Source organism: Hippopotamus amphibius, chromosome 12 (genome assembly GCF_030028045.1).
Source record: "Hippopotamus amphibius kiboko isolate mHipAmp2 chromosome 12, mHipAmp2.hap2, whole genome shotgun sequence".
NCBI lineage: Eukaryota > Metazoa > Chordata > Mammalia > Artiodactyla > Hippopotamidae > Hippopotamus > Hippopotamus amphibius.
This window is the reverse complement of record NC_080197.1, coordinates 72,185,997-72,199,575: the sequence shown is the minus strand read 5'-3', so window position 1 is coordinate 72,199,575 and position 13,579 is coordinate 72,185,997. Positions and strand designations below refer to the sequence as shown.

The window sequence follows — 13,579 nt, the reverse complement described above, 5'->3', positions numbered from 1 at the left end:
CCAGCCCTCGTCCATTATCTCTTACAATGGAGGTCTCTCTACCACACCTGTGACAATAAATAATATGTTATCCTAAATGAAATGACTATTTCCTAATGTAAACTTCAAGCTTCAACATTAGGGAGCAATTAGAGAAAAATCCATAAAGGAGACTAGAGCACAGGACCAGAGTATTAAGACAAAAAGCAAGAAAGAGCAAAACTATTAACAGTAAAATTGCACTGTATTCAAAGATGCTGCTGCTGCTGCTGCTGATAAAGTGTCAAGAAGAATGACATAAGTAACCAGTGAAATTCTGTTCATAGATCAAACAACAAAAAACAAAATATTTTATTTAAAAATAACATTTTCAAATAAACTGTATTTATGAATTAAACTTACTGCCTAAAACAGGAACAGACACATAAGGAGATTCAAAATGGATGAATGAATGAAAAACAAACAGATCATTAGTGTCTTAAACAAAAGCAGTCTCAATAAAGAGGAGAAAAGAGAAAGATGAATAACAATGTTCTGAGTAATGATTAGAAAATGAGAAACTAGGTGATCAGTGGAGATGCTTTGCTCAATTAAGTACAGTTACTCTGAAGAGAAATCTAGAGAAGAGGCATCAGAAAAAGGCACCAATAGAACAAATGGGTAGAGGATGTATGAGTGTATTTATGTCTTGAAAAGAATGCATTTTATTTTTATTTTATTAAATTTATTTATTTATTTATTTTTGGCTGCATTGGGTCTTCATTGCTAAGCATTTTTTTTTTCCTAGTTGCAGCAAGCTGCATGTGGGACCTTCCAGGACCAGGGCTTGAATCCATGTCCCCTGCATTGGCAGGCAGATTCTTAACCACTGCACCACCAGGGAAGTCCCAGGAATGCATTTTAAATGGAAGTGGTGGCAAGTATGTGATGGGGGAGTTAATGGCATAAAAACTTGAAACAGTGTGGAGGGTGAGGGAGAACTGATCCAGATTCTATTTAAAAGTAGCCTTTGGCAAGAAATTTATCTTTTCCACTAAGATGAGCAGCAAGGAATTAAAGATGTAAGTGAAATTGATATGTGAAAAATCCTCTAGGTAGACTTCTACAAGCAACCTGAGAAATGGATGACCAGTGATTTGTTTTAATTAATTTTCAAAATTTTCTGCTTTTTGCTATTATTGATATTTCTTTCTATTTTTTATATTCTTTGTATACTATGTGGTAAACCATTTATCACTTATGTTTCCCAATGTATTTGTTCTGAAGGCTTATTTCCATAGGTCACAATTGTAAATAAATAAGTAGCTTTTTAAATGTAATAAAGACTTCAAAAGGCTAAGTATTTAAGACAAATGATATATTTATTAATTCACTTATACAATTCTCAGAAAATCAAACAGATTCTGAGTTTCTAAGTTTTCTGTGCTTCTCTGATATTTCTCCTTTAACTTTAGATTCTGGCTTCTATCATGAGGTCATTTATCAATTTCTGCCAAAAAAAAAAAAAAGTTATGAATAACGTGAAGTGACAATAGAATAAAGGCAGGCAGATTTTGAATCTGGAATGTTATTGATGTGTACGAACCTCAGCAGTTTTCTGAGTTTTTAGCACCGACAGGCTTCTCACACATGCATGAAGAGGACATGGTGCAGTTATCCGTGCCAACAGTGTGCACATTTGCATACACACAATTCCCATGGAAATCCAAACTTGGCTGTGGTAGATTCCTGAGAAATTTAGAAAACACAAGTTACTGGCCATTCACTGTGTTCAAATTAAGTAGCATTACTTAAGAATGTGCTATGTGAAATTTATTATATCAGGCACTGTAGGGAACTCAAGAGAGTAAAGGTACTCTCTCTCTTTTCAAAGAACTCATACATTTACATATACAAAAAGAGATAGGCATATAAGTCATAAATAAGCTTCACAAAATGTGATGATTATTTATAAGTATTTATAAGTGGGAAAAAGTACACCTGTATAGAGAAGAAGAGAACGGTCAGGCTAGAAAATGATGGCAACAGCAGGAAAGACAAGACATACGATCTGGGATATCTGATTAAGTTTAAGTACAGATTGGCACAATAGAAACCACATGCATGTACAGCTGCAGTCAGAGGAGGGATATTTTACTTGTAAATACATTAGGTATAAAAGTTAGCCAAAACCACTGTTCTGCTTTCTATCATTATAGTGTTGCTTCCTCTAGAATTATATATATATGGAAACATAGTTATGTAGTCTTCTGTGTCTGGCTTCTTTAATTTAGCATAATTCTTTTGAGATTCATTAGCATTGTTGCTTGTGTCAGTAGTTCATTCCTCTTTGTTGCTGAGTGGTATGCCATTGTATTGATATACTGTAATTTGTCCATTCATCAGTTGATGGACATTTGAGTTTCCAGTTTTAAGCTGTTATGAATAAAGCTGCTATGAACATTCAAAAAAAAAAAGTTAGCCAAAATTAGTAATGAAGTTTAGACCTTGTGTATGTGTATAGGTGTGTGTGTATGTGTATGTATCCTTGAACAACGTGGATTTGAACTACGCAGCTCTACTTATATGCAGATTTTTCCAATAGCAAATATTACAGTACTACAGGATCCATGGTTGGTTTAACATGTAGTTTTGGAATGGCCTATAGAAGGGAACTATAATTTCTAAGCAGACCTTCCACTACGAGGTGGGTCAGTACCCCTAACACCCTGCATTGTTCAAGGGTCAACTGCATGTATAATATTTCAGGACACTTGCCTCTGCCCTGATATATTCATTTTACTTTAATTTACAAAATCACCACTCATATAAATGCCACAGGGCAGATACTATCAAATACTCTGGTTGAATTTAATCCTTTACTAAAGATCTAGATTATAAAGAACATTTTAGGTCAATGTCAACAAAATAACTTTTCATCAATTCTAGAGCAGGACTGGTTTAGTACTAACTTAAAAAACAAAAAAAGGCAAAGCTCATTTCCTAGTTTACTAAAAGCATTGTACATTTCTTTTAAAAATGCCAAAGGAACTAGAAAAAATATTCTGAACTGTGTTGGGAACATTAAATCGCCAAAATATTTCATGTTATTTCATTCATTAATTCAACATACCTATTGAATGTTCTATGTTCAAAACATTATTCAAGGTTTGAAGTAGAGGAAAACTTTCAAGTTACAAAATTCCAATAATTAAAATGATCAACTGTGAAAGTTAGAACAGACTAACAATTTGATGCAATAGTATAGGCAAGTCCGGGAAAATATTCAAGTATATTTGCACATAAAGTATTTACACAAACTATGAAATACTTAAGGAATATGTAAAAAGACTAAAATTATTTAAATATTAAATTTTGGTATATAATAAATGACATTAAAATCAGTGATAAAAAATGAATCATTTAAACAATATTGACAATTGATTACTTAATCGAGATACACATAGAGAGACAAATATAATTATATCTACATTGGGACATACATGTACATGTTTCAGCTTTCTACCTCATGTCTTTTTTTTTTAAAGCTGTTTATTGGAATATAATTGCTTTACACTCTTGTGCCAGTTTTTGAGGTACACCAAAGTGAATCAGCTGCATTTATACATATATCCCCATATCCCCTCCCTCCCATGACTCCCTCCCACCCTCCCTATCCTGGCCCTCTAAGTCATCACCCATCATCGTCTACCTCATGTCTTAAAATAAATTTCAACTGAGCAAAGACAATCTCGTTATACTTAAATGTTAACCATTTGTTCATATGATAAAAGCAAATAAACTTAAAAGGACAAATTATTAAAGGAAAACACTGGTAAGATGTGTGCAAGAGAAGTTACAAAATTAATATATAAGGAATCCTACCAAGAAATAAAAGATAAATAGTATAAAATGGTCAAAAGTATTATTATAGGTTATTAGAAAAACAGCCTCACTAAACATTAGAACAATACAGCCTAAAAGAACAAAATAAAAATAATCAGCTATCAAAATTATCAAAACTTTGAAATATTATCTAAGACTGGCACACAGTGATGAAACAGCTTGAAAATATTTTTTTGCCGTAATTGTGTAATGCAGTGTTTCTGTATAGCAATTGAAAAATATGTACTTAAAGCCAAGGGGGGAAAAAAGGCCCAAACTGTTTGGCTGAGGAAAGACAATTCCACACTTCTTCCCAATAAAAATACCAGAGAGGTCCCATATTCATGCTAATGACATCCTTCCCCATATTATATTTCTTATCTGAAATTGTAATCATTCAGATCATCTAATAATAAGGGTTTATTTACACTAATTATGAAATATCTAAATGACTTTATGCTTGGCAAAATTGCTGACAGTATAATATGAGATAACAAAAACAAGAAATAAAAAGGTCTAAATTCGATCCCTAATGATCTTCTCTATTTCCTCAAGCTCTTTAGGCCAAAGACATTGAAAAGGGAGTAAGGAAATGGATAACACACTAGAAACTTACAGGCCAGGAGAAGGAAGGGAACCATCCTCCCACTGCCACTGATTGTCTTCTTCCTTATAAGACAGGCCAAGCCAAGTGTGATTTGCTGCAAGTACCTTCATGATGCTCTACATGGAATCAAAATACACAAAAGTGTTCATACTAAACGTGCATTAGACATAAAAATATAGAACTGTGTAAAGAATAATGAAAATAAAAATAATGCAGTCTATATATGCCCACTGATAAATAAAACATTGAAAAAAAATTCAGTTCTTAGTATCTGTGCATTTCTCAAACCAGGAAATAAACACAAAGAAGAAAAAAAGAAAAGAGAGCTAATAGAATATTTCATTTTCATTTTTATTTTTTTAGCTTAGTTCCAGTAATGAAAAAGGTTTTTATTTCCCCAGCATATATTAGAAGCATTTAAGTTCTAAAAAGAAAGGGAACAACAACAACAACAAAAATGGCACAGCATTAACTGTATTGTAACTGTATTTTATCCAATTTTTTACACTTATATATATTTTTTAAATTTATCACATAAATACATGCACTTGGTTTTAAAAGTCAAATGATGCTAAATATATATAAAATAGTAGTCATTCCCTCCCTCAACAAATGCCATTCTCCAGAGGCAATTAACTGCTCCTAACTCTTTATTTGTTCTGACTTCCTATTGTATGAAGACAGAATTTTTAGTCTCATGACCTATCTTCTCACCTCCTGTATCCTTTTGATATAGTTATTTCAGAAGTTTTGCATGGTTTTTAACACTTTCACTAGGTAAATATTATTTTTTTCTGAACCAAATAGTAGGTGATGATTATAAAAGAAAATTTTATATTTAAGAGGACACCACACCAAGATATGAATTACTTTCTTAACTTATTTTATCATTTGTTTAATGCTGTGCCTATTCTTAGAGCTTGAGATATATCATTGAACAAAAATGAGAAAGATCCCTGCTTCTGGAGGATGTGGGCCAGAGAGAAGTAAACAACATATGTATAAATGATATGGTACATAAGAAGGTGATAAGTGCTATAAAAAATTAAAGCAGGGTAGGAATGCCTAGAAGTACTGAGGAGGGGTGGGCACTGATACACAGATTGCAATTTTAAATAGGGTTGTCAGGGCAGGTCTCACTAAGAAGGTGACAACTGAATAAAAAGTTGAATGAGGTGAAGCATTTCGCCATGACTGAATCTGAGAGAAGAATATTGCACATAGCGGGAACAGCAAATGCAATGGTGTGTTAGGAAATAAAGGTGCTGACATGGAGTACGCCAGGGAAAGATGAGGAGGAAACAAACCAAGAGAGCACCCCTTACCCTGGTTTCAGAGCTGCAGGTAAAGCCCTTCCTTCCACCTGCAGGTAAAGCAGGTGGCTACTATATATTTATATCCCAGAAGTAAAGAATGAAAAACAATCTCACCATCAATCTACTCCTTTCTGTCTTTAAAAATGTAGCATTCAAAGAGACACAAAGATCAGAACACTCTAACCAAGAAACCATTTCCACGGTTTGGTGGTAGCAGTGGTCTCTGTATTGTACCCAGTGACTCACAGAAGGTCCACACCTATCTCCTAGGAAAGAAAATATTTAAATCTCAGAGCCCACAGAACCTCAAAAACAAGGCCATATGGCTTCACACCTTCTCCCACTTAAAAGAATGAAGCTAATATTAAAAATTACTTCCAAATTACCTTGTTTAGCATTTAGTTCTTGTAGAGCCTCAGTGATATACTCATTCTTGTTTCGGAGCCACTCTAGGATTTCTATATAAGACAAGACTTAACATTAGATAAGAATACACCTTTCATCTGATTTTTTACTGTTTCAAGAGTCATAATAATAATAATGATCAAGTGGCAAAATGTACAAATAGTTTTAGTCCAGTTCCCTTCCCTGCTTAATTAGCTTTATCTCTGGCTGAAGCAACCGGTTGCTTAGAAACCAGCCTTCTAAAATGCACAATTTAGTGATTATAGTCAACAATACTATACTATAAACTGACATGATAAAGGTATTAGCTAAGGCTATTACAATAATCATATTGCAATATATAAATGTATCAAACCCACATGTTGGACACCTCCAGATTATGCAAGGTTATATGTCAATCATATCTCAATTAAAAAAAAGAAACCAGTCTTTTAACATGAATCACTAATGGACTCTCAGATGGTTCATTTAATTTTTCAATATAGGTTTAATACCTCAAAGGAAAAAACAACTGACATTTTAATGCAAAGCCTTTGTAAAACATTTATTTATCATAACATAGACTATTTTATAATTCAATTAGCATAAAAGAAGCTTTATGATTACTGTATGTTATTATAAATGCCTCTCCTTAGGAGGCACTTAGAAACTATGAAAGCACCATTGCTTTTCAGCATACTCTGAAATTTTGGTTTATTTTTGGTCTGTACATTTTCTCTAAGCCTCCCAAGGGCAGGGTTCATATTGTATTTATCTTTGATCACCAGCCAAGTGGCTGGCATCTGGGTTGCATTGAATAAATGTGAGTGATTAACTAAGTGAATGAGTTAATTAATTAATACAAGAGGCTGTATTTGGTAAATGTGAGACTCACTCAGTTCCAGAAGATCCATGAAGAACTAAGAGGCAAGAAGCCATTAAAACTGCCACGCTGCTATATTAGCTCCTGTTGCATTTTGCAGCAAACCATTTTATGGCTGCAACAAGAAAAACTATCTAGCATTCTGTAAAGATAGTTTGTTCTAGCTCTAATATTACCTTTATTTCGGTCAAGAGCTTTTTGAACCTGAAGGAAGTTTTCCTTTTTGTTTTGCAAAGACTCAATCCATTGGTTAAGGCTCTTCATCTTGTTCTCTGATTCCTGAACACTTTGAAAGTCTAGAACAAGAATTCCAGATGAGTATAAAACACATGCTCCCTTATGAAACAGTAGGATATTAGATTGTGAAGCTTAATTTTTATAGTATATCCTTAATAAAGTTTCCCATAAATGTTTTCAAAAACTATAAAAATATTTGGCTAAGTATGTTTTCATTTATCCACTATTATTTCTAAAGTCCATGCCTGAATCTAAAATATCATCCTAATTCTTTATAAGATTAAATGTGTTTATATTAACTGGATAATGTTTCAATTTAATTAAAATAGACAGCAACAAAAAGCAAGTCTCAAATAAATCTTTCAGTAGCATGACTTTATGTAATGTGTAGAATTTCACTTCCAAATCAAATTTTAGAATTCTGAATATCAAACTAACTTTATCAATGAGAAACTACATTTTAAAATAACTTGTGAATGATTTTAATAATAATTAAAACATTCCATTGATCTAATTTAGGATGCTGCAGGAATGGGTCATTTGAACAAATTGTAAAAATTACTTATTTTCAATGTAAAGATAGCTACAAATTCATTGAGTTTAATAACATATTAAGTTCTCATTTTCAGAAATACTGATAATAAGCATTACTCTCAGTATCTTCTGCAGTAATTTCAATGATATAGCTTCTCTGGAAAAAATGTTACTGAGAACTCACGAGGTTAAATTCATTCATATGGTAAAAAGTTGTGATATTTTCATGTCATCTTTTCCTCTTCTGCATTCAGTATGGCAATAAAAGATTTACCAAAAACTATTCTCTGGAAATGGTTTAAAGAAATATGATAATCTGACAAATAGTCTCTTATTCCTTTTCTCCCGATTAATCAGACTTACACTGATAACCAAAGAATCCACACAACATCAAAAGCAGCAGGCTGAAGATTCCCAGGATCACAGGAATTATTCCATGTGGAGAGAATGAAAAACGAGAAGCTAAGAAACAGAGTGAGTGAAAATCAGAAATAATGTAAGCTCCTGTTATTTGAAAGATTAATACCTTTATTTTCCTTTTACTATTGATAAAATGCCCACATTTTCTGAAAAATAATGCCCAAAGTGTGAATTACTATGAACTATTAGGCTGAATGAGGGGGAAAAAAAAGTATTTTGGAGGATGTGCAGAAAAGAATTAATGTAGCAGACCTGGCTTCTATCCCGAGAGGCTCGCATACAAGATTGGCCTTGGCTGACATCTGGAAACCTAGATTTAGGTTTCCTAAGCCTAGTAGAGTTTCCACAACCATTAACTGATAGGCACTCACCATGCCTCCACTGTTTGTGCAAACAATATAGCTTGTGCTGAACCATTGCTTTCCTTTGGGAAGTCTGAAATATTGTTACATGCCAGCCAGATGCTGCCTATGTGATTAACCCCCAATAAATACCCTGAATGTTGATTCCCTAATGAATTTCCCTGCTTGGCAACATTTGACACATTGTCACAACTTGTTGCTGGGGGAATTCCTGTGACCTGTGTGACTCTGCTAGGAGAGGACCCTTGGAAGCTTGAGCCTGGTCTCCCCCACATTTCATGTGCCTTTTCCCTTTGCTGACTATGCTCGTTATCCTTTCATTGTCATAAATCTCAGCTATGAGTACAACTGTAAAGAGTCCTGTGAATTCTCCTGGTGAATCATTAAACCTGAGTGTGTCTTTGGGGATTTCCAGTACAGGTGAAAATTCTGCATACAGTATTATTAAATATCCTTAAATACCAGTCACAAAATTTCAGTCCAGATTACATTATCCTCATTAATATCATCAGGTGCAGAAATGCTTAACAACTTTAAATCTGTGTTATTATTAAGATAGAACTCTTTACTTGAAATTGATGACTAGTAGTATATTCCCTTCACAAAGAATTACAGTAAATCTTAGTGAATGCTTTAAAGGGATGACATTTTGTTTTAGGTCAAATGACATCTATAATTTATTCAGTTTCACAAAAATAATATGATACATCCCCACATTCTAGAAACTAAACTTTCAGAAATCATTGTTAATAGTCTTTTATTGGTAAGTTTATTTCCCTCCAAAATAAAACTCCAATGTAAAAAAGATATTTCTTTATATTTTGGAAGAATTGTATTTCTGAAACAAGATGAAAATTGGCATCAAAGACAATGGTTATATTCATAACTAATTTCTAAACCATTTCTTTAACTTTTGAATGATACAACTTGGTGGTTTTCAACCAGAAGAAAGTTTGTTCCCCAGGGGACACTAATAAATGTCTGGAGACATTCTTGGTGTCATAACTGAGGGGTGGGTGGTACTGACATCTAGTGCATAGGTGCCAAGGATGGTGCTAAACATCCTACAATCACTAAACAGTGTCCCACAACAAAGTTATCTAGCCCAAAATGTCATTAGTGCTAAAGTTGGGAAACCCCACTTTATTACATCGTATTAAGTTTAACTATGATCAAAAGGAGGCATCATGTAATAGGGTTCTAACTTTCTTTGTATTTTTATACGTTTTCTGAATTTTAAACCTTGATCAAGCTTAAGTCTCTCAGTATCATGTGAGGAAACATGCCGAAATTTGGATCAATGGCTTCTTTCATCTTTAATTATGCTCTTTAATATATGAAAATTTCAAACTTCTCTGTCAGAAAATATGCCTTCGTTTTACTTCTATATATGTTTTGAAAATTTTTTAATCTCTATATTTTATCTACATTTTAAAATTTCCAAGTAGAAACAACTAGAGAAATGTAAAATAAAAGATGTACCTTAAGACAGCAAAGAGAAACCATAAATGAATAAAATCTGGTATATCTACTTTACCATCCACATTGGTGTTCTCAGGAATCGGGCCCCAGTCATCCTCAGGAGGAGGAGGAAGAGGAAGGGCAGGAGGTGGTTCCAAGTCCACAATAGGGATTGTCTCTGTCTGCTCTGTGTTTTCTTTTAGCATAGAAAATACATAATTACTCTATAAGCTTGTAAAGCAAATGAGATTAGAACTTAAGAGATTCATTGCTATTTTCAAAGATCACTAGAAATACACATATAGTAGTAGTAAAATCAAAGATACTCAAATCACATCTCCACTCAATAGCTCATTCAACTTTCCTAAAAGTATTTAAATTGGCTGATTACACTTTGGATCGAGCCAGGAAATAGATAATTATTTCTTTTAAATACATTTTAAAGCACTCTTTCAGTTATACCTGGGAAATTTTAAAAATATAATGGCCCTAGAATAATCATAACCAGCAGTTATGATGAACAAAAACAATCAAAATTTTATTTTCATTAAAATGGCATAGGACATTTAGATTAAAAAAAAAAAATACCTGGAGGTTGTTCATAGTCTGAAGCATTTGACATTATGGAGATATCTGGATGACTTCTTTATCCTGATGGTGAAGAAATGCTTATAAAGGTGCTGGCAGATGAATGAAGAGATATTTCTTTCACTATCCTCCTAGAGTTGATGAGAAGTTCAGACCTAGCCTCAGGTGGGACAGCTACTTGCAGTTGTATGAAACTAAATTAATTTGACAAAAACCACAGAGGAAATGTGAATCTATAACTGGATATTTTCTAATAAGTATACAAAAATAGTCACCCCTACTTAACTAAACTACATACAACAAGCCTTTAAATACCATCTGGTATGTACAGGTAATAGTCCATCACTCCAGAAATAAATTAGGAAAAGCCACTGTCAAAAATAATGTAATTGTGTAGTCTAGAGTTAAAATTTTTATGAGAATTGGGTAAAGGAAGACACAGGTATATGGAAACTAAGATTCTAGACAACCAGAGGAATTTAAAAAAGGAATAACACTGGAAATAACATACCTGTTCATCAAAGGTGGATTTAAATGATTGTCTATATAAAAAGGCATTTGAAGATAGAAATCACATAATAAAATCTATATGTCCAGATAGTGACAGTTTGACTTAAAGTTTTTTGGTACTACCCCCACCCTGACTTTGTTGAAGAGGAAAACCAAATTCTATTCATATAAATATGGTTGGGTAGCCACCAACAATCTACCTTTTGCTCTTTACTGCTCAAGTGAAAAAATTTCAATACTCATAGTGGGAATAAACAGATATTGTACACAAGCAAAAATAGACATGACTCTTTCTTATCAGGGTTATAACCTCATAGAAACTAATGTATGTGTGAGTCTGGTTGAAACCACACAAGATACCTCAGATACAGGCAGTGGTCGTAAGTTTCCCATCCTCCTATGTCCAGTTCAGATCAAATGGTCTTGCAAGTTTTCCTAAAAATACATCACATTTTACCTTTTAATCTATGAAATACAAGTTTGGTTGACCAAAGAGAATATTATAATGTTATCGCTCATTCAAAGATCCCAGTAAAGCCAGGAGTGGAGAAAGCAGAGGCTTTATAAAAAATATTCTACATGGATTGTCTGCCTGTACTGTAATTCATTTTTATTATGTTTACTTTCTGATGCTAAATTTAAAAATCTGATTGCATTCATTGGGTCAGGATTCAGATAAGTGGGAAAAAAGGAAAAGTATTAATCATTAATGTGTGAATATCTCTTATAATAAGCAAATATGAAAATATTATATGGACATACACAGTATCCCATTCTTGTGTGGTTCCATTACATTAGAATGAAATAAACTTATTGTACTGTAGCCCTGTGATATGATTAACCACCTCTCCACTTGGATGGTTACATATCCATGCATTTTAAAGAGAGAACCCTATAAAGGATAACTAGAAGGAAGTTTCTATATGTTTTGTTGCTTAGGAGCAAGAACCAAGTAGCAAAGCAGTGGGCACTTATAATAGCATAAAACAAGGAAAAAAAGGAAGGAAAATGAGGAGGAGAAAGAGAAGAAGAAGAAAAACAACAAGAAGAAACAGTACATGCAAATGTGTTTCATTCATATGAATATAGAAAATTATTGACACTGGTGATCACAGGCAAGTGGACTCTAGGTAAGAGAAAAAGATCACTCATATTTGCTTAATTATTAGGCCTCATATTATATTACATATTATATCTATCCTGTTTTCAAAGAAATTCTAACAGATATAGGAAAATAAAAGCCAAGAGTGATTCAGTATTAAAAAATTCATGTTGTGGACAAATTTTCCTAGAAAACAGTCATAATAGTATTATATCTGAGCAACAGAGATATTAGAAAAATATATGTTCATAAATTAGGGATCAGTTAATTCTCTATTAATATAATGAAATACTATACATCCAATATAATCACTTTATTGAAATCTGCCTTATGAGATGGACATATGTTAATGTAGATAAATTAAATAAAAAGACTACATCAAACTAAAAAAGCTTCTGCATAACAGGGCAAACCACCAACAAAATGAAAAAGTGGCGACCGACACTTGCGGGGAGGGCGCGCTGCGTGCGGCCAGGCGCCCGGAGTAAGCTCACCATGCTGGAATTAGCAAGAAGCCATCAGAAGACAATGGCTTCGGGATTCCCACAGAGAACCAGCTGAACACCAGCAGACTGCCTCGGACACCGGAAAGGGCTGCGGAGAACCTGACATAGCCGACTGAATATTCGTCTAATCCAATACTTGGACATTAGTCTGAGGCTTGGACAGTCTTCTATAAACACCTCTATCACCAGGACAAGCAACCCCAAAAGCTTGGACAACCATGAGGAAACAAAGAAACACCATGCAGGCAAAGGAGCAGGAAAAAAACCCACAAGACCAAATAAATGAGGAGGAAATAGGAAAAATGCCTGAAAAAGAATTTAGAGTAATGATAGTAAAAATGATACAAAATCTCGATAACAAATTAGAGAAAGTACAAGAAACAGTTCATAAGAACTCAGAAAAACAAACAGCAATGGATAACAAAATAACTGAAATTAAAAATACTCTAGATGCTCTAACCAGCAGAATGACTGAGGCAGAAGAACGAATAAGTGAGTTGGAAGATAGAATGGAAGAAATAAACGCCACAGAGCAGGAAAAAGATAAAAAAATAAAAAGACTAGAAGACAGCCTCAGAGACCTCAGTGATAACCTTAAACGTACCAACATTCGAATTATAGGCATCCCAGAAGAAGAAGAAAACAAGAAAGGGTCTGTGAAAATATTTGAAGAGGTTCTAGTGGAAAACTTCCCCAACATGGGAAAGGAAATAATTCACCAAGTCCAAGAAGCACAGAGAGTCCCATACAGAATAAACCCAAGGAGAAATACACCAAGACACATATTAATCAAACTAACGACAATTCAACACAAAGAAAAAATATT

General features: G+C 33.6%; 1 protein-coding gene across 1 annotated transcript; it reads right to left on the bottom strand.

Annotated features, from left to right (window-relative positions):
• Positions 1-1,565: 1,565 nt before the first annotated feature.
• Positions 1,566-10,669, bottom strand: LOC130834030 (C-type lectin domain family 1 member B-like). Its single transcript, XM_057704131.1, has 8 exons — positions 10,636-10,669; positions 10,124-10,243; positions 8,168-8,266; positions 7,210-7,329; positions 6,153-6,224; positions 5,881-6,032; positions 4,460-4,566; positions 1,566-1,707 (listed from the first exon to the last, which is right to left on the bottom strand). The coding sequence occupies exons 1-8, from the start codon at positions 10,667-10,669 to the stop codon at positions 1,566-1,568; spliced, it is 846 nt and encodes a 281-aa protein (XP_057560114.1).
• Between the last annotated feature and the right edge of the window lie 2,910 nt (positions 10,670-13,579).